General features: G+C 50.7%; 1 protein-coding gene across 4 annotated transcripts in view; it reads right to left on the reverse strand.

Moving 5' to 3' along the window:
• The window catches only part of ACSF3 (acyl-CoA synthetase family member 3), a 43613-nt gene extending 26128 nt beyond the window's left edge, over nucleotides 1-17485 (reverse strand). The window contains exons 1-6 of one of the 4 annotated variants that reach the window (XM_058155119.1): nucleotides 17419-17485; nucleotides 13812-14538; nucleotides 13506-13661; nucleotides 8104-8258; nucleotides 6687-6832; nucleotides 3518-3630 (exon numbers count right to left, since the gene is read on the reverse strand). In XM_058155119.1, the coding sequence (XP_058011102.1) occupies nucleotides 3518-3630; nucleotides 6687-6832; nucleotides 8104-8258; nucleotides 13506-13661; nucleotides 13812-14510 (1269 nt within the window). In that variant the 5' untranslated portion in view covers nucleotides 14511-14538; nucleotides 17419-17485. Of the gene's footprint in view, nucleotides 1-3517; nucleotides 3631-6686; nucleotides 6833-8103; nucleotides 8259-13505; nucleotides 13662-13811; nucleotides 14539-15871; nucleotides 16139-17222; nucleotides 17296-17383 lie in introns of those variants that run through there. The other 3 variants (XM_058155120.1, XM_058155117.1, XM_058155118.1) reach the window with 3 other exon arrangements.
• Nucleotides 17486-17985: the final 500 nt, after the last annotated feature.

The raw sequence follows: 17985 nt of genomic DNA on the forward strand, positions 1-17985 counted from the left end.
CTGGGTTGCTCAAATGCTCATAAATACTGAGACGGGGGTGGGTGGGTGTCAAAGTAAGGCATTCAACACATGAAGCAGCCACGGCCACTAAGAGGGGGGGCTGGGGGGGGGAGTCAAAGGTCAGTGTCTTGAAGAAGGCAAGCAGTCAATGGGTCAGGTGGCGAGAGGACCTCCTGAAGAGAAAGCCCACCTGCCATGAAGAAACAGGGAGGGTTCTGGGCGAGCCCTGTTTCTGTTCCTTCTACCCGTTTTCCAGTTTTTGCTTTTTATAATTATCACTTTTTGCTCAGCCTACCGAGTTCCTGGGAGGGCCGGCGCCTGCAAGCTCCAGCTCTCTCTCTGAAGGGTGGCAGAAATGGGTTTCTGGTAAGGCCGTTTCTGGCCTTCATCCCACGAGCTCTTCTGGGACAGCTCTCCTGCCGGCCTCCTGCCCAGGCCGGGTAACTTGGCCTGCCTTGACCACATGGGACAATCAACTAGCTCTCCTTCAGAAGAACTAAAGCCAACCTAGGAAATCCCCCCAAATAAAGCCGATCCATTTTCTCCTCTTTCCTTTCCTCTCCCAAAACACACAATTCTTCCTGTCTAGGCAACTGCCCACTGCCTGTTGCAGCCGTTTTTCCATGAGAGCAAAGAGCCCCTCACGCTGCCAACCAGGCATCAGGTAGCAATAAACTTTTAATCGCTGTCTATTGCTGGGAGTGAAGGCTCAGCAGCGCACTGCCCATCTCCTAGGCAACCTGGTCCCACAGACCCTCTTGTAATTAAAAATTCCCCCCTCAGCTCCCTTTCCAAGCGAGCAGCATTATCTCGGCTCCAAGCAGTGTGTCCTGCAGCAGGGCTGCACAAGACGGACTGGGGAGCTGCATCTGCCCCCCCACACCTCCTCCCCACAATTAAAGAGGAGGCCAATTTGGCTCCTCAGAGAGACAACCATGAGAAGGAGCAAGAGGAGGAGGAGGGGCAAAAGTCACCCCCAGCCCAGCCCAGGCCGTCATCTGCAAAAGCCACATCTCACATCTGGCTTTGCGATGGCGACTTTTCATAAAGGAGGCTGGGAATAATGCAATCAGCTCCCTTTTCATTTTGGAAGGCTTCATATTTTGAAATGAAAGGAGAAGCGCAGAAGGGAAGGCCGGCAGAGTGGAAGGACAGAAGGTTTTAAAAACAGGGTTCAGTTTGCAAATCTCTCCATCCTAAGTTTCCTATTTACATGGGGGATATGCCAGAAATCATTTGTTATGGCTAAACCCTCTTTTTTCAAAAACACAAGAAAAATCCCGAAATAAGTATTTTCCCTTGTTATAGAACATGACAAATACACATTTTACAAAAAGAAACCCCCTCAACATTTACATGTGGAGTGCTGGAGGGATAAGCAATCATTCAAAACTTCTGGAGGTTATACATGAACCACTATTGAAGTATAACCTCCAGCTGACTGATTTTCCCAAGCCTTTTTTGAAGCAGAGAGATCAGAACACTCAGGTTCAGCCTTCCTTCCTTCTTTCCTTCCTTCCTTCCTTCCTTCTTTCCTTCCTTCCTTCCTTCCTTCTTTCCTTCCTTCCTTCTCGCCCTCCCTCCCTCCCTTCTCCTGGGTCTCTTAACATTTTCTTGATCCAAGGAGAGCAGCAAATGTTGCCACTTGCAATGACATTCCACATTTAAAATTAGTTCAGCTGTTTACAACCTCTGACCGGGTCTTCTGGATGCGTTACAATGTCCCACAAAGCCTCAGAGGAGAACCTCAAACAGGGGCCAAAGTGAGGTGAGCCACCTTCGTGATTTCTGAAATGACTGTATGGAAGTTCATCTTAGGCCAGCTCAATTCAAGCATGGTGTTGCTAGCTTAGGCTGGCAGTAGCAAGTTTTGAGCAGGAGGAGGAGAAGGAGGAGAAGGAGTAGAAGAGGAGGAGGAGGAAGAAGAAGGAGACGCCCTTCCTCCGCTGTCTTCTTCAAAAAGGAACTGGCATGTAGAACTTTCTGTGGGCCAACCAGCGGTTCCACCAGCCAAGCGAGCAAAAGCAGCTTATAGCAGAAGACAATATCTGTAACTGGGGACTGAACTGTGGAGTCCTTGACATTCTCTGAGCTGGGTGTTTGCTTGCAAACGTTTCATTACCCAACCAAGTAATGTCCTTCGTAAACAGCACTGAGGATCCTGTCAGCAAACCACCAAGCTCAGAGAGCGCCCAGGAGGACTACCATTGAGAATGCCTGCCTCTCATGGCTAAGGGTTTGTCTCTCCAAACTTGAGGGCATTTTCCCTTCCCCTTGAGGGAGGGAGGGTGTGTCCAAAACAGACAATAGTTGTGATGCTCCAGGAATTGCAGGACCCTGCCAGCTGGGAAGCTACAGCCTATGAAATATGCATCTCCGTGAACAAAGCCAGATGAAAATGCCGGGGCTGGGGAAGAAAAAGAAGACGAAGAACTGAGGGGGGCAAAAAGTTTTCTTCGGTCCCACCTCGGACAGGGAAGAGGTCAGAAGAAAGCTCTAACCCCATGCAAGATTTGGGGGAGGGATAGATGTCCATAGGGTGGATGAGTCCATGGTCAAACAGACCTTCTCTGTAGCAGCGCCCATACTCAAAAGTAGCCACACCTTCTCTTTTAGGCAATGCATCCAAACTATTTTACTCTTTCACTCTGCCGGCTGGCAAGAATACCGTAATCTCTATTGCTACTTTAATCTTCTCTTATTTCTACTGGCTGAATAATCTTTGATTGTTTGGTTTCAGTCAAATGTGGACATTATTATTATTATTATGAATAATTGCATTCCAGGACGTAAGCTGCCTTGAAGACCTGCAAACTGAAAAGCTCCCTTTAAAGCGTTAACAATTTATGTAGTACAGATTAAGACCATTTTGCCCCCAGCCAGGTCAGTATGGCAGAGAGCGAGCAAGTAGGAATAAATGCTGCCTCTAAGCTAGGGGGGTCCAGGCCCTTCAAATGACCCAGGAAAGCGGGTGGGAACCAAGGGGGATGATCTCCCTGCTCCACAAAAGGATCACGCCTCCCTCCCTGGGCAGGAAGTGGGGAAGTCCCCCGGAAAGAGGCATCAGCTGGGTAATTGGATCAGCACCTGGCAAGGGCGGCAGGGACATTCATGGGCCAGCCAAGGGTGACCAACGGGCAGTCTTGCCTCTCTGACCAACGTGCCTCATGGGCGGAAAGAGAACCGAGCGCCAAGAGTTATGGAATACTGAAGCAGGATGAGCCTTTCTTAGAAGGCAACCGGGGCTTTTTGGTGCAAAGCAAGACATGGTGAGGACTTCCAGGACAGCAAAGTTGGGTCCACCCTATCTTGGGGACCTGAACTGGATAGGCTCAAATGGAGCTGGTGTGTGTGTGTGTGTGTGTGTGTCTTCAACACACAAAGCGTGTCTGGGTCAGCTCACTTCTTCCCTCTCAGTTGCAAGAGGGGGACAAGATGGCTAACAGTAAGGAAGCCCCAACTGGCCTCCAAGGCATTTCCTTCCCTGCTTGTTGATCCTCCAGGCCCACGGAATTACCGTTGTGCCCATCTCGTCCCCTTCAGCATGGATGCAGAACGCAGAATCGTCCTTGGTCCAGCTTCCAGTGGCGATGCGCACCTTAACTCCAGGCAGCGGAGTCCCAACTGATCCTGGGAAAGAGAAAAGGAAAGCTGATGAAAAGAGCCGCACCAGAAGAGACAAGTCCCAACAGAAAAAGAACCATTGAGGTTGCCCAGCAGGTGAGAGTGACCGAGTGCCAGGTCGTTTGTGCAAAAGCACCTGAAGGATTGCACTGCACCAATTAGCAGCCGAGGAACGCCCTCCCCCCCACCCCGCATCTGAGAAGACTGCTGGGCTTGATCCTGATTCCTCCAATGCCAATTATAAAGAGGGAAGAAGGGATGAGGCTTCTTACAGAATAGGGTTCTCCAACCTTGGCAACTTTAAGCCTGGAGGACTTCAACTCCCAGAGTAATTCTGAATTCTAATTCTAATTCTAATTCCAGAATAACAATTCTGGGAGTTGAAGTCCACCAGGGTTAAAGTTGCCAAGGTTGGAGAACCCTGTTACAGAACACTGATGGCTAGGTTGCAATGGTGGTTTGTGCTCCAGTGGCAGCACAGCAACTTAATTATGGCAAAGGGGAGTGAGCCCTGTCCAAGAGGCTGCCAGTCCCGTCCTGCCCCACCCCATCCCACCCCAGGGGAGAAAACCAGGCAGTCTTTAGTCGTCTGATACAGTTTCTGGGTTGCCAAAAGAGACACCTATATAAAGGAAGCTTCACAGAGAGCTGGCTTATTGCTTCCCTCCAACCCTCCAAATGACAAGCCTTCGCAAGCGGAGGTCTCTAAAAGGCTGGAAAATGCAGACAATGTTAATTATAGTGATACCAGTACGACAGTGCAATTAAAAGTCTTTGTATTAAGACAATAACTCTCGCTTTTGGGGCCTGAGTGACATTTAAAAATTAAGTCTGCCCGGGTAACAGAGGGTCCAATCTGGCTCCTGGGTGATGCAAGCAAAGATGGGGGAGGGGAGCACTCAAAAGCGCATCAGGAGTTAAAAAATAATTTAAAGCAGCCTTTGTTTTTCCCCCCACTTCTGGCATTTAACCACGTAACCGGGAAGAAACTGCTGCCCCTGCGAGTTAAGAGCTCTTGGACATTTGTCAAACTGCCTCTCCACCATCATCCTGAGACAGGCAGCTGTCAGCACCAGGAGTGACCCTATTAGTCGCCCGGTTCCTCCTCTGTTTAAGTTAGTTGTCAGCCTTTCCCCCGATACATTTAATTGGCCCTGGGCTCTGTGTCCTTTGGTGTCGGGGGACCGGGATGCTGTTATGCATGGCAATGTCCTGGGAGACTTGAAACAGGCCCCCCACTCTTGCTGTCAACAATCGACAGAGTCTCCTCTGTAGGAGCTATTAGCCACCTCTGATCCAAACCTCCAATTAAAGTGGTGATTAGGCCCAGCGAGGCATTCAATGCCCATGAATTATTCATCTCCCTTCACAGTAACAACACCGAGGGGGATTCGAGGAAAGGGGGAGGAGGGGGCTGCAGAAAACAGAAGCATTTTAAGCAGAGGTTTAACCATCTACAATCAAAACATTTCTCTCTCAGTCTCTCTCAAGCAAACGCCCTCCCCCCTCCGCACCCTCAGATCTCAGCACCTTAACAGAAGCAGCGGGGGGGGGGGGCTTGCTGAGGACTGGAGATCAGCGGGGGGGCGGGGGGAGCCAGGTAAAGGGAGATGCCTCTGCAAGGGCAAAAGGGGGCATAAGGAAAGAGACATTCAGAGAGAAAAAGTAGAGCAAGCGCTGATTCAGAAGGCTGAAACACCCAGGCAAGGGCCACGAGGCTCTCGGTCAAAGGATGGAGGCCGCAGGTCTAGGGCTGTCTGCAGAGGGCGATTTAAAAAAAGCCAAGATGGCAGCTCCAATGGTGCGATCAAAGTGCTGCACATGCAGCTCACATTAAAAACAGGAAGACCTTTGACTGCACTGTGATGGCTACCGTATTAACTTGTTTACCTGTAGCCTCCTCTGCTTGGGCCGCTGTCTGCACCAGTTGAATGGACGTGGCAGGGCCCAGAGTCTCTCCTCTGCCTGCTACCCTTAACTCAACAGCCTGCAGAAGGAGCTGTCCAGTGCTGAAGCTCCTGGCTCTCCCCATGTTCTTGGCCTTTCCTCTCTTCCTCCCAGGAGGCTCCCATTATGTCCTCCTGCCAAATGGAGGGAGGGCCGTTGCTATCTAACCCGAACACCTTAAGAGTGCAAATTGGGTTTGCAGTGGCAATGCACATCTCCGAGATTCCGTTTATCGCCGAACTCCATTTGGGGTTTGCCCTTCATCAAAAATACCTCAAGGCAGAGAAGCAGAGATAATTATCTGCCTAGGGGGATTTTTTTGAAGGGCGAAACACAAGTCGAGTTCAGTGACAAATTGGATGTTGGAAGGGGATTCAGGTAATGCAGCTCAGGCAAGTCTGGCTTACCTGAAAAAGATCCCCTGCCTGAGCAGGTTCAGCTTTAAGAAAGCCCAAAGCTTTCGGAGGGGCCACAGTACAAGGGAAGCATATAAAATGCCAAGGCTTCAGCCCACCCAACCCTCAAGGCTACCAAACTAGATTTGATCAAAACGAAAAGGCCTGCCTGTCCAACTCTCTTCCCAAAGGTCTCTGGGAAACCCACGAAGGGGATGGGAGGCTCACCGCTCTCGCTGCCTTTTCTCACGGGAAGGGTCCTGCAGCAGCAGGGGGGACTAAAGGGCTGGCCAACAGGTTGGCTTAACGGATATTTTTATAAGTCTTGCAGCAAAGATTTATGTTCTGAAATTTTGGGGTGGTGATTTTACTCCTCCAGTCTTCCACTGCTTTGCCCTCAAGAGAAATGAGCAAAGGTCGGTCTGTAGGCCAGGATCTCAGAGAAGAGAGCACTGAGGACAACTGTCTTCAAACCCTCCTGATGATCCAAGAAGCCACCCCTGGGCCTTTGGGGATACCAGGGGTCGGTTGGGACACATGCTAATTAAAAGCAGGGACAGCCGCCCGTCTCCTGTGGCGGAAAGAGCCCTCGCTTTGCCTCATTGTGCTCCAGCCAGGATCTGCTAGTGCTAAAGCTTTGCTCTCCTTTTCATGCTTAGGATCTCATGCGATGCCAACAGGAGCTTCGAAGCCGCTTGCAAACTCTCTCCGGAGCCTCACCTGGAACACGAGGGCCGTGCAGTGGGTTGGAAAGGGCCATCCCAATCTCTGTCATCCCATATCTCTCCAAGAGAACGTGCCCCGTAAGCCTCTTCCATCTTTCTAGGACCGGCACCGGGAGGGCCGAGGACCCCGATACCATCAACCTGAAAGGGGAAGGGCCAGTGCGCGTCAGGCACCTTGCAAACGGGCAGGGTAGAAGACCTGCTGCAAGTTCTACCCCGAGCCAAGGAGCGATGGGGAACACCTTTTCCAACAGGGAGGCCAGTCTCTCAGGAGGGACTCCCATCATCAGGGCAAAGCAGGAAGCCCCCAGCACATCTGGCTGCAGGAATCACCTCTGGACAATCACCTGGGACCATGCAAGACAGCCGAGCGCCACCCCCTCAGGCCAGCTTGCCCTGAAGCCAGATGCCCTGCAGCCACTGCCGTGTACTGAGAGGAGGAAACAGGGCAGGCCTTGCTCTTACAAGGTGGGAACATCAGCGAGAGGCCTGGACTCCTGCCAGAACAGAAAGCGGGCTCTGCATTTCCATCTTGGAACCCAGAGTGGCAGCCGCAGAAATGTGACATAGTTTTGAGCAAGGAAGGAGGTGGTGAGCCTGGATAAATCTGTGCTCAGAGAGTCAGCAGGACACGCAGGCAGGCGGAGGACCAGCTCCAGTCTTCCAGGAGGAATCCTCTCTCACTCTCTCCGGATGGGGCCTTGCAGGGAGTGAAATGCTGCTGGGCCTCTAAGGGGAGCCTCGGAAACAAGGTCCCTGCATGGCTGGGATGGCTTTTGGGGTGGGGGTGGGGATGCCAAAATCATCCCCATCCCCAAAGCATCTCGGGACAAGGTCCCAATGGCCTTGGAAAGGGATGAAGCATCACTTACTGAGCCCCAAAGGCTCTCCCCCTGCACCGTCCCCTTTAACCCGAGATCTGTTTTCCATTTATTCCCACAACTCCAAAATTGACCGCAAAAAGTAATTGCTCTCAGTTAAAAATATCCATGTTAACCGTATTGAAAGACCTGGGCTCTGGTCACGCCCTGAACGACAGCAGTAACGACAGCAGGCAGGTGGCTCCTGGCGCTTGCCAAGGAAAAGCCTCCAAGGAACAACCTCCAGGGATGAGTCGATGAGAGTAGGAGGAGGCAGCCCAACCCCATCCGGGTCCTAAGCCCTTGCGGTTGGAAGCCGGCGGTTTTCCTAGGCTGCCTTGGATTGAACCTGCTTCCCGATGGGCATAGCCCAGCCTCCAGCTGGACCAGCATGTTCTGGGGAAATGTGCTTAATGTCAGGCTCCCCGACTGGAGGATCTTCTCTGAATGCTTGGAGAAGTTCAGGCTGCCCCGAAGAGCAAGTGGGGAGGGGACTCCATGGGTCAAAGAAAGGGCTGGGCTGGGGGAAGGAGGCAAAAAGGGCTCACCTACCGGATATGGTCCTGGCAGACGGCATGGATGAAGTCCTGGACCCGTGGCTGAGAGAAATGCTCCTCGTAGTAAGCGATCAGTTTGCTGTAGATGGTTGGCACTGCCATAAAGACGTTGACCCGGGGGGCCTGGAGGCTCAGGAGGGCTTCCCAGACCTGGAAGGAAGAGAGGAGCAGTGGCGGCTTCACCACCTGCTCTGAGAAGATTCCTGCACATGTGGGAGATCCCTCTGCCCAAAGGCCCACACAAAGCGCTCTGGGCTCAGCGCTTGCAGCTCTGCCCCAGGCAGGACCCAGAGGAGGAAGAGTCAACAGAGGGAGCATCAAGTCATCGGGGAGCCAAACTAAGCCACGCGCAGAGCGAGTGCTTGTTCCCCAATGCCCTCTGACAGGCACCGACAGAGTCACTCGTCACATCCAGCCTGATCACTGGGGCCTCCCCAAGCTGTCAGCCCGAGGAGTCGGCTGAGCCTCCTCATGAATATTTAAGCTTGGCTAATTTGCCCCCAACTCTGCCGCTGGTCTCCCTCAGCGAGCAAAGGAAGAACGAAAAACCTATGAATAAATAAAAGACGGTCTCGGCTCTGTTATGGCAACCTTTTCCATCCTGTTGCTGACAAATGTATTTCCTAACAACTCATGACATTGGGGGCCTTCCAGCCTTCTCTGGCGCACAAAGCTCAGGCGCAAAGATGCATGCCAGGGGGGAAATGAAGGCCCGAAGGCGGGCATTGCTACTTCCTCCATTCCCACTGCCAAAGCCCATCACCCATTATTTATTTATTGTTAAATGAACACATTTTCACTCAGCTCGTGATGGCATGGCATGGCATGGCATTGGCCGAAGCAACGGTTGATAGAAAGAGACAAAGACACCAGGCGTGGCAGTGAAGAGCTGGGCTGCCTGAAAGAAGAGGAAGAAGGGGAAAACAGAGAGCATCTTCCAATCCCCTGCAGAGGGAATGCGCTTCAGGCCCTAAATGGATTAAGGCTGAGAGCAAAGGCTCATCATCGGCTTCCGTGAGAGCCATCACCACAGAGGCCCTGGGCCGAGGGTTTCTTCTTCGGCAGAATTCAGGTTGGCAACCAATATTTATGCCCTGGGTACGTGATGCTAGGACAGGATAAACATATCACATAGAATACTCTGCTGGAGGCACCCAGAGGATCTCAGGAAGCTGAGCAGGGTGATGCTGCTGGGGAAACAGACCGGACTCTGCTTCAGAGCAGAGTTCTTGTTTGTCCACCTAACCTAACAAGAGCCTTTCCTGCTGAAATGCTGGGATCTGCTGCCAGTCAGTGCTGGCAATACCGGCCAAGATGGGTTGATGCTCAGCTCTAGAAAAGCCGTGCTGGCTGCAGAGTTCTGGAAGTGGAAATCCTTGCATCTTAAAAAGTTATCAAGTTTGGAAAACACTGCTCTAAATGCTTTCCAGTCGATCCAGACAGCTAAGGATCTCTTTGACACAACAATCCAGCTAAGCAGTGCTACAAGGGAACACTCTGCTCCCAGCACGATCCCCTGCGCACTCCTGGCCTCGGAGGGTGGCCTGTGGAGCCCCCTTAATGCTGCCTTCCCTTGCTACGCTGACCGTTGCCTTCCCTCGCTTGGGGCACCATGAGTTGACTTAGGAGAGAAGCCAAGTCAAGTCAAATGCCAAAAGACTGAAGAAAACCCATCAGGCAGCCAAGTCTGGTGGTCAGTGCAGGGGCAGGGAGAGCCCTGGGCTGGCATATACCAGGACAAAAAGCAGGCAGGAACACAAGCCCTCTTGACCTGTGTGGGGGCTCTCCAGAGAACCAGGCTTGACAATAAAACAGGCTGCTAGGTTAGGTGGCTGAATGCTTGGATGCGCCTAGAGAGGGTCGCCACTGAGGCCCCTCCAGCTGCCAGAGACCCAGCTCACCTGGGCGGCTTCCTCCATGGGGGCTCTGGCTGTGTGCTGCACCCTCAAACTGTTTCTGGGCTCGGCATAGCTCGGTTTTAATCACATCTTCCTCTGTCCGCCTAGTTGCGTTGTGTCTTCCGTGTTGTGGGCTACCTCCGCTTTTAAACCGCCCCACCCCCTCTGCTGATGGCACGTTCAAAGGAGCAAAGATTTTCCCCAGCCTCGGGAATCTAACAAAATATGACAGGCTCCAGTTCCCTATTTTTTCCCTTAATAATCTCTCCCTCCCTTCTTCCCTTCTCCACTTTCGACATCAAAAGGCATTACTCTGCGGCAGAAGCTGAGGACAAATGGCAGTTCTGGCAAGAAGGAAAGGAAAACAATCACTTTTTTTTTCCAAGTGGGGATTTGAGAAATAGAGCCTGTATAATCTGCCACTGGTGACTGACTGCCCCTCGAATGCCGGGGTCCCCCTCCAGCAGGAAGCAGAGGAAGAGAGGAACGAGAATCAATTTAATGGAGCTGGCGGGGGGGGAGGGGAGCACATGCATAACTTTCTCCAAGAACAGTCAAATTTTGAGGGAGCTGGGAGGAATGTCAAGATTTTGCTCACCCCACTTTCACAGAAAATAAGATGACTGTTTATTGGAAGAGAACTAGATGAGATTGCAGAAATTGTTTTTCCTTTTTCAGAATCCCTTTCCTCTGCCACGTCCTCGATCTCTTTCTCACAGCCTGGCACCAAGCCAAGCAGCAGGTCACAGGCTTAAGCCAGGGCAGGATCATGGCCTCGGCCTCACTGCAAAATCCTCCCTCTGTAAATAATCTGTTTGGATCTCCCAGCCTGCTGACCAGGGGGCGGAGAGAGAGGAGAGGCAGCTGGAAAGACAGAAGGATCTCCCTGTTCAGACTCTTTGGTCTGGTCCTGAAGCAGATCTGCGCTGTACAGTTTGCTCCATCCTCCTTTTTCCACGCCTTGGTTTAGTTAAATGTGAAGATAGCAGAACGTGAGCCAGTCGGGAAGTTCTCTGACCCAGAAAGGCTTGTCTCTCTGATGAATTCCTGAAAAGAGGCCCCGGTCTTTTCCGGTTTTTGTCTTAGCTGCTGCCTCCACAAAGCCTTCCCTGAGGCACTAGAGAAACTTTTGGTGCCGAGTGAGTGAAAGGGAGCCTCCGTGGGGCTGGAGGAGAGGCCCGGCCACACCACAAGGCCTCATTCTGCCACTGCCCATCCTGTCAAGTTCTCCAAGGGCAGACAAGGGGAGCAGCCCAAGACAGCTCCGGTTGCTTCTAACAGATTCCTGGACAAGACGCCTGGAAAACAAGGCCAGGATAACCGAAGGCCCGGCCGCATTTGATCCTACACCGAATATGGTAGGCAAATGACTGAACTTGGCCCCCACCTGTATCTACAACCAGAGGGCCACGCTGCGAATTAAGTAATCTAATGAACACGGTAATAATAAAGTATTTATTGCACATAATGAAGTGTTAGTGATTAGAAAGGTTGGGTGTACTGCTGCGGTTTCCGCTGAACCCGTGCCAGTATCACTCAAGGCAGAATTGGTGGCAGCAGCCGCTGCTTTAGAAGCTGGTTCTGACTTTGCTTTGATTGACATGTCGGTCATCAAAGCTGCGGCTCCTTTATATCACTCTGTAATTGACTGCTCTCTCGAGGTGCAGAGAAACAGAAACACAAAAGGCTGAACGAAAACCGAGAGCTCCTTCTGAGAAATCCTCTGACGAAACACACACCGCTTCGCTGAGAGCCAATTTTGGAAGCAAAGGGCATTTTGTAAATAGGCAGGAATTTAAAGACAGCTTGTGTTAAACGCAACAAGAAAGCACAATTTGCCCTCCTGCACTTCCTTTGTCACATCAATGAAAACACTTTCCTGCTCCCTCGGGAGGCTCTTACACAAATAATGACAGGGGGAAGAGTAAACAACAGCAAAGCAACACAAAGGCTCTCTGGACGCTTTCGCACGGAAGGAAAAGGGCAGGCAGGCAGGCGGCTGCTCTCTGGCTCATCATTCTCACACCGAGAAGCTGGTCCAGCAAAGGAGCTGCCCCCAACTGGCATAGCCCACCTCCCACAACTCTAGAATCTCAGGGCTGGAAGGGACCTTGGGCATCTTCTAGTCCAACCCCTCCCAAGGCAAGGATACCTATGTCACCCCAGACAAATGGCAGTCCAATCTTTTCTTGAAAAACCTTCAGCAGTGGAGCAACCAGGACTCTAGGAGGCAAGTCCTTCCACTGATTAAATGGCTACAGCAACACCCCCTATTGGAGCAGGAAGGCTACTTTTGAACCCTTTCAGGTGGTAGCAGCCCTCAGCAGGGGGCTGCAAATGGAGGAGGCTGGCAGGGAGCACAAGAAGGCTGGCCTTCCCTTGGCAGGCACCTATCCTAGGATGAAATGCCACAGGGGGTGCAAGTTGGCAGCTGTTGTGAAGGCAGATTTGCATGCTGCAACTTTTATTCCAAGGAAGTGGAAGGGGAGGGCCAGAGCTAGAGACTGGAACCAGGGGCTCCTCATTCCGTTAGCCCCCAAGGCTGGAGCATCTCTCCCAGCTGAAAGCATCTCCTCTAAGGGAGCCTTCTGCTGATTGGTTCCCTCAGAAGGAACAGCTGTCAAAGCTTGAAGTGAAGAAAGAAGAAACAATAAAAAGATGGAGTCAGGAAGAAAACACCAAGACGTCACACAGGAGGGATTACTGATATTTTAAATGTATGTTTGTCTATAAAATAAAAAACTTTTTTTAAAAAAAAAGCTTCCTGTTCAAGACAGGCAACAAGGGCATTTCCTGACCGTGGCTTTTTCTGGCCAAATGAACCTTTTAACCAACACCTCATCCATAAATAGTAACCCTGGCTGAGGGGCGATGAATGACAGGAGGACCGTTCCGGCTACGCCTACAACTGCTAGGATTTTCACCTGGTATTTTCTTTGCTGATGTGCAGCCCCTCCTTTTCTGTCACACCGTCAAGGTCGAGAGAGGCTTCCGGGCATAAATGTCCCGGTCGAATTCCTGGCTCTCGGCATCCTCTTCGCAAGCAGTTCACAACAACGGAACTGCTGTGTTGTGCCTTTCATCTGCTTTCCCGGGGCTCCCTCTGTGATAAAGTGGATGCATCAAAGCTCCATCCAGTCCTGGAGCCACGATCTCAGCATCTGGCACAAGGTTTGTGCTGCTGCCACAGCGGGAGACTCACCACCCCGAAGGAGATGCGGGGGAGACCGACCAGCAGCTACTTCAAAGAGCCCCCTGACTGCAAGAGGCGAATCACCCCCTTCCCTGAAAATCTGTTAAGAGCTAAAACCCACTTAGAAGGTCTCTTGCCTTTTCCTATTTAAAAAAAATATCACACACCATCAAAAGCAAAACGAAACTTCAAATCTGTAACCCTGACCAAGTGCTACAGAACCGTTCAATCGGGAAAAAAGACCAAATTTCTGGTCTTTGCAACTTGGAAAGAAGGAAGCGGCCCCTTCCATTCCAGCCCACTTACCATTTCTGCGCTAAACTCGGGCAGCATGATGCAGGTGGCCCCCACCCAGAGGGGGCACAGCAATTTGTTGACCACCCCATGGACATGATGCAAGGGCAGGACGTGGAGAATGACATCATCGCTTGTCCAGGCCCATTTCTCAACCAGCCCGGTTATCTGCAGGGAAAATAAGGCAACGTTCAGTATTAGGGGGAAAAAGCAGAATTCCACAGACCAAAGATTGCTTCAAACCGATTGTTGCTTTCTGGATTGTAACTCACGATTCTTATGTGAGCCCCAGTGCAGAAGACCCAACCATCCACTCACCATAGCATGGACGTTCTGGTGACTGCTTAGGACCCCCTTGGGCCTTCCCGTGGTCCCACTGGTGTAGATGATCATGGCCCCTCTGTTCTCCCACTCTGAAATGGGGCAACCGGCATCTCCAGCGGATCCATCCGTTCTCCCTTCCCACTTCCCGGACCGGGAAAGCAAGAGCACAGGGACCCCCAGTTTCTCAGCAATCGGGGTCATTTTGTCCCCAAACTCTTCCTCGGCTAGCAGAAGGGCACTCTGAGAGTCCTGGATGAAGTACTCCAGTTCCGACACAGGATGCTTTCTGTACAGAGGCACAGCAATGCCTCCACTCATCCAGGTAGCCCACTGGGCCACGACATAGGAAGCATCGTTGGGGCACAAAAAGGAAATCCGTTCGCCCTTCAGGTCACCATCTGAGTTTCCAAGGGCCTCGCAGATTTTCTGGGAGAGGCAAAGACTTCGAGAGTACAGATCTTTGTAGGTGCATTCTCCTCTTTGGTCAATGACGGCCACCTTTTCTCCAAAGGCCGGTGCTCTGGTGAAGACAGGGGCAACTTTTCTATAAGCTGATCTCCATCTGGCAGGCAGCTCTATGAGAGCACAGAAATTAGTCCGGAGGCTGAAAGACTCACGTCCTAGAAGAGGCTGACAACAGGCAAAAACACGGGTCAAGCGCCTCCTGTTAAAAAGCAGGCAGGAGCCTAACATTTTCTCTTATTTCTTGGATAAAATAGTGCTGAAAAAAAGAAAGACAAAAACTAAAATCAATCTAAACACTAGAAAAGAGATACAACATATAGGGAATGGAATCTGTTTTTTTCTATGATAAATATTGTAGAGATAATGTTAAAAAGAATTGTAGAGAAAGAATTGTAAAGAAACAGGCAGTAAATATTAAAAATCTTCTTCATGTATTTGGAAAACCACAAAGTCACACATTCGACAGCTTAAAGCCTACATTAACTGAAGGAACAATATATAGGCCTGTTTGCAGAGAGCTGATGAATATATGGTATTATTCCCAAACGGCTCAATATTACAATAAATCTCACACTAAATAAACTTCTGAATGCATTACGGAACAAGGTATACCCTGTTTCCCCTAAAATAAGACACCTCCTGATAATAAGTCTAATGGGGCTTTTGAGCGCATGCGCTAAAATAACACACACACACACCCCGATAATAAGCCCTCCCTGAAAATATTTAACCGCATGCGCAGCCGGTCCCCACCATTTCCTCTGCTTAGGGAGACAGAGCTGGAAATCAGGTAAGATGGCAAGAGGAGCCCCGTCTTGATCCACATGCCCCTAAATAATAAGACATCCCTGAAAATAAGGCCAAGCACTTATTTTGGGGTTCAAAAAAATATAAGAAAGGGTCTTATTTTGGGGAAAACACGGTAGTCTTGCTCCAAAAAAATAACTTTGACCAGCTACGTACAAAGCACCCACCCAAGCCTTTCTCGTTTTTTCTCTTCTAAGCTAGATGTCTCAATCTTCCCCAGTTTTCAATGTCCACTGTAGGAAGTTGCTTGTACTTAGGAAAAGCTTTTAACCAAATATACCATTAAAAAACACTTCTAAGGGCAGCATCTTTCCTTTGTTTCATTTCACACATTCCTCCCTGGAAGCATGGTTGTTGTTTTTTTAATTTAAAAAAAACGCCTATGCATTTGTGCATGGGCCTGGCTGTGGGCAAAAACTAAAATCATCTTCTCTAAATTCGAGGCCTCCCAAAAGAGTTTCTAGCTAATGGAGGCAGAGGTGGCAACCATTACAAGAGGTGCTAATTGGGAGTCTACACAACCACACATTCTCCTGTGAGACAAGTTGCTGCACTTGAGTTATATCCTCAAAGGGTCTTCACCATGTCCTCTATTCGTGTGTGTGTGTGTGTGTGTGTGTGTGTGTGTGAAGGTCACAATTTTGGATCACTTGACACCAATATTTCGCACACATTCTCCTTTTGGCTGGCTGCTCCAGAGATTAACATCATAGCCTCCAATGCTTGTATATTGCAGGATTCTAATTCATTGGCAGCTGCTGAGAAAGGGAGATATTACTCACCATTTCTATAGTTTAGAAGTCTCCCCCCTTTATCAACCACCAAAATATGCTCCGGATTTCTACAGCTACATCCGACCAGAAAAGTGTCATTACTTTGGGGCAAAAAGGCTGAATTGTCACTACACACATAGACATATGGACTAACAATATGATTGATTAAATAAATAAATAAATAATAATAAATAACAATGATCCTAGGGCTGAAACCCTGGAGGTCCCTTCTAGCCCTAGGATTTGGAGAATGTGCGACTGGCCCCCTGCAAGGTTGTGGCAGAGTTCACACCCAATGCCCGAAGGGGGTGTTTGTGCTTTGGGATGCCTGTCTGCAAGGGACCTGGGGGGGTTGAACTAGAAGACCTCCAAAGTCCCTTCCAGCTCTTTTCTGATGGATGGATGGATGTTTTTATCAGCAGATGGCCTCGTTGCATTTCCACATTTTTTGCTGCCTTGTCTCAGATCTTCTAGTCCAGCGTGCTGCGCAAGCAGGAGACCCTGCACCATTTGAGTCCAGTCCAGTTCAGTCTCTTCTTCAAAACCTCCAGAAATTCTGAAGGCAACTTCTGTCCCATTGACTGCTCTCTCGGACCATGAAAATCTTTCTTTACCTCTGGATTGCGTGTGATGAAGGTTTTTTTTAAAAAGTTTTTTATTTTATAAACAAACAAACATTTAGTACATCAGTCATTCCTTCTGTGTGACATCTCGGTGTTTTCTTCATGGCTCCATCTTTTTGTTGTTTCTTCTTTCTTCACTTCGATTTAATCTATTACCATTTTTTCACAAGTACACTATTCTAGTTATACCATTTTCTTACATAACTATCCATTGCTTATCTGTACCTTTTTTTCCTAACCAATGGAAAAATTTGTCCCATAGCTTAAAATATTCTGAATCCTCTCTTCCTTTGATCATCAAAGTTAATCTATTCATTTCTGCACAGTTTTTCTAATAATATCTCCTTCCAGGGGCATTTTCTCTCCTTTTCAATTTTGCGCAAAAACGATTCTTGCTGCTGTTTTGGGATGGAGGTTGATGATGATGGAAACGCTCCCGCCTCGCAGGCAGGCACCCCAGAGCAGGGGTCTCCAACCTGGGTCCCTTTAAAGACTTGTGGACTTCAACTCCCAGAATCCCTCAGCCAGCAAAGCAAAGCAAAGCTGGCTGAGGAACTCTGGGAGTTGAAGTCCACAAGTCTTAAAGGGACCCAGGTTGGAGACCCCTGCCCCAGAGCGAGCGAGCACAGCCCCTTCGGGCCTCACGCGGGAACTCCGCCACAACCTCCCCGGCTGCACGTTCTCAAAGCCGAGGGCAGGAGAGGGACACCCCCCCCTCACACACGCTTCTCACCCACCGCCCCGAATCCAAACAGCCGCGCCGGATCTGCACCCCTCGCTGCGCATCGCTCTCTCTTCCCGCCATCCCGCCCGCCCCATCGGCCACCGCCCCGGCGGTGGGGAGCAACGGGCCTCTGCCGCTCCCCTCCCCTCCCCGGCTTCGCTCCGCCCGCCTCACCGCAACGAAGGGCCGGCGCCGGGCACGGGGCCTACCTGGTCCGTCCGCGAATGGCGTCCCCCCCGGGAACGAGAGCGCGCCGCACGCGTTCCGGAGGCCGCGTGAGGTCATCCGCCCCGCCCTCGCCCTCTTGACGTCAAAAGAGCCCTCTGTGACGTCCGCCTCTTGCGTCATCGCTGCCAGGACTAGACACGGGGCCGCCCGCTGATCGCAAGGAAGGTCTTTCGATGGGCAGGGAAGCAGAGCTGCCCAGAAGCCCTCCGGAGCAGGGGTCTCCAACCTTGGGGTCTTTAGAATAGAATTCTTTATTGGCCAAGTGTGATGGGACACACAAGGAATTTGTCTTGGTGCATTTGCTCTCAGTGCACATAAAAGAAAAGATACCTTCATCAAGGGACAACATTTAAGCCAACAAAGCAAAGCCAGCAAGATTCTGGGAGTTGAAGTCCGCCAGGCTTAAAGTCGCCAAGGTTGGAGACCCTGCTCCAGTGTGTGGCTGGCATCCCCTGCTCCCCGCCCCCCCCCCCCAAGGGCTGCTCTCCCTGGCCTGGGTCTGAAATGGCCTGGCTTGACCCCTGGGCTTCTTGACAGCTCCACTGCCG

This window comes from Ahaetulla prasina, chromosome 12, assembly GCF_028640845.1.
Source record: "Ahaetulla prasina isolate Xishuangbanna chromosome 12, ASM2864084v1, whole genome shotgun sequence".
Taxonomy (NCBI): Eukaryota; Metazoa; Chordata; class Lepidosauria; order Squamata; family Colubridae; genus Ahaetulla; species Ahaetulla prasina.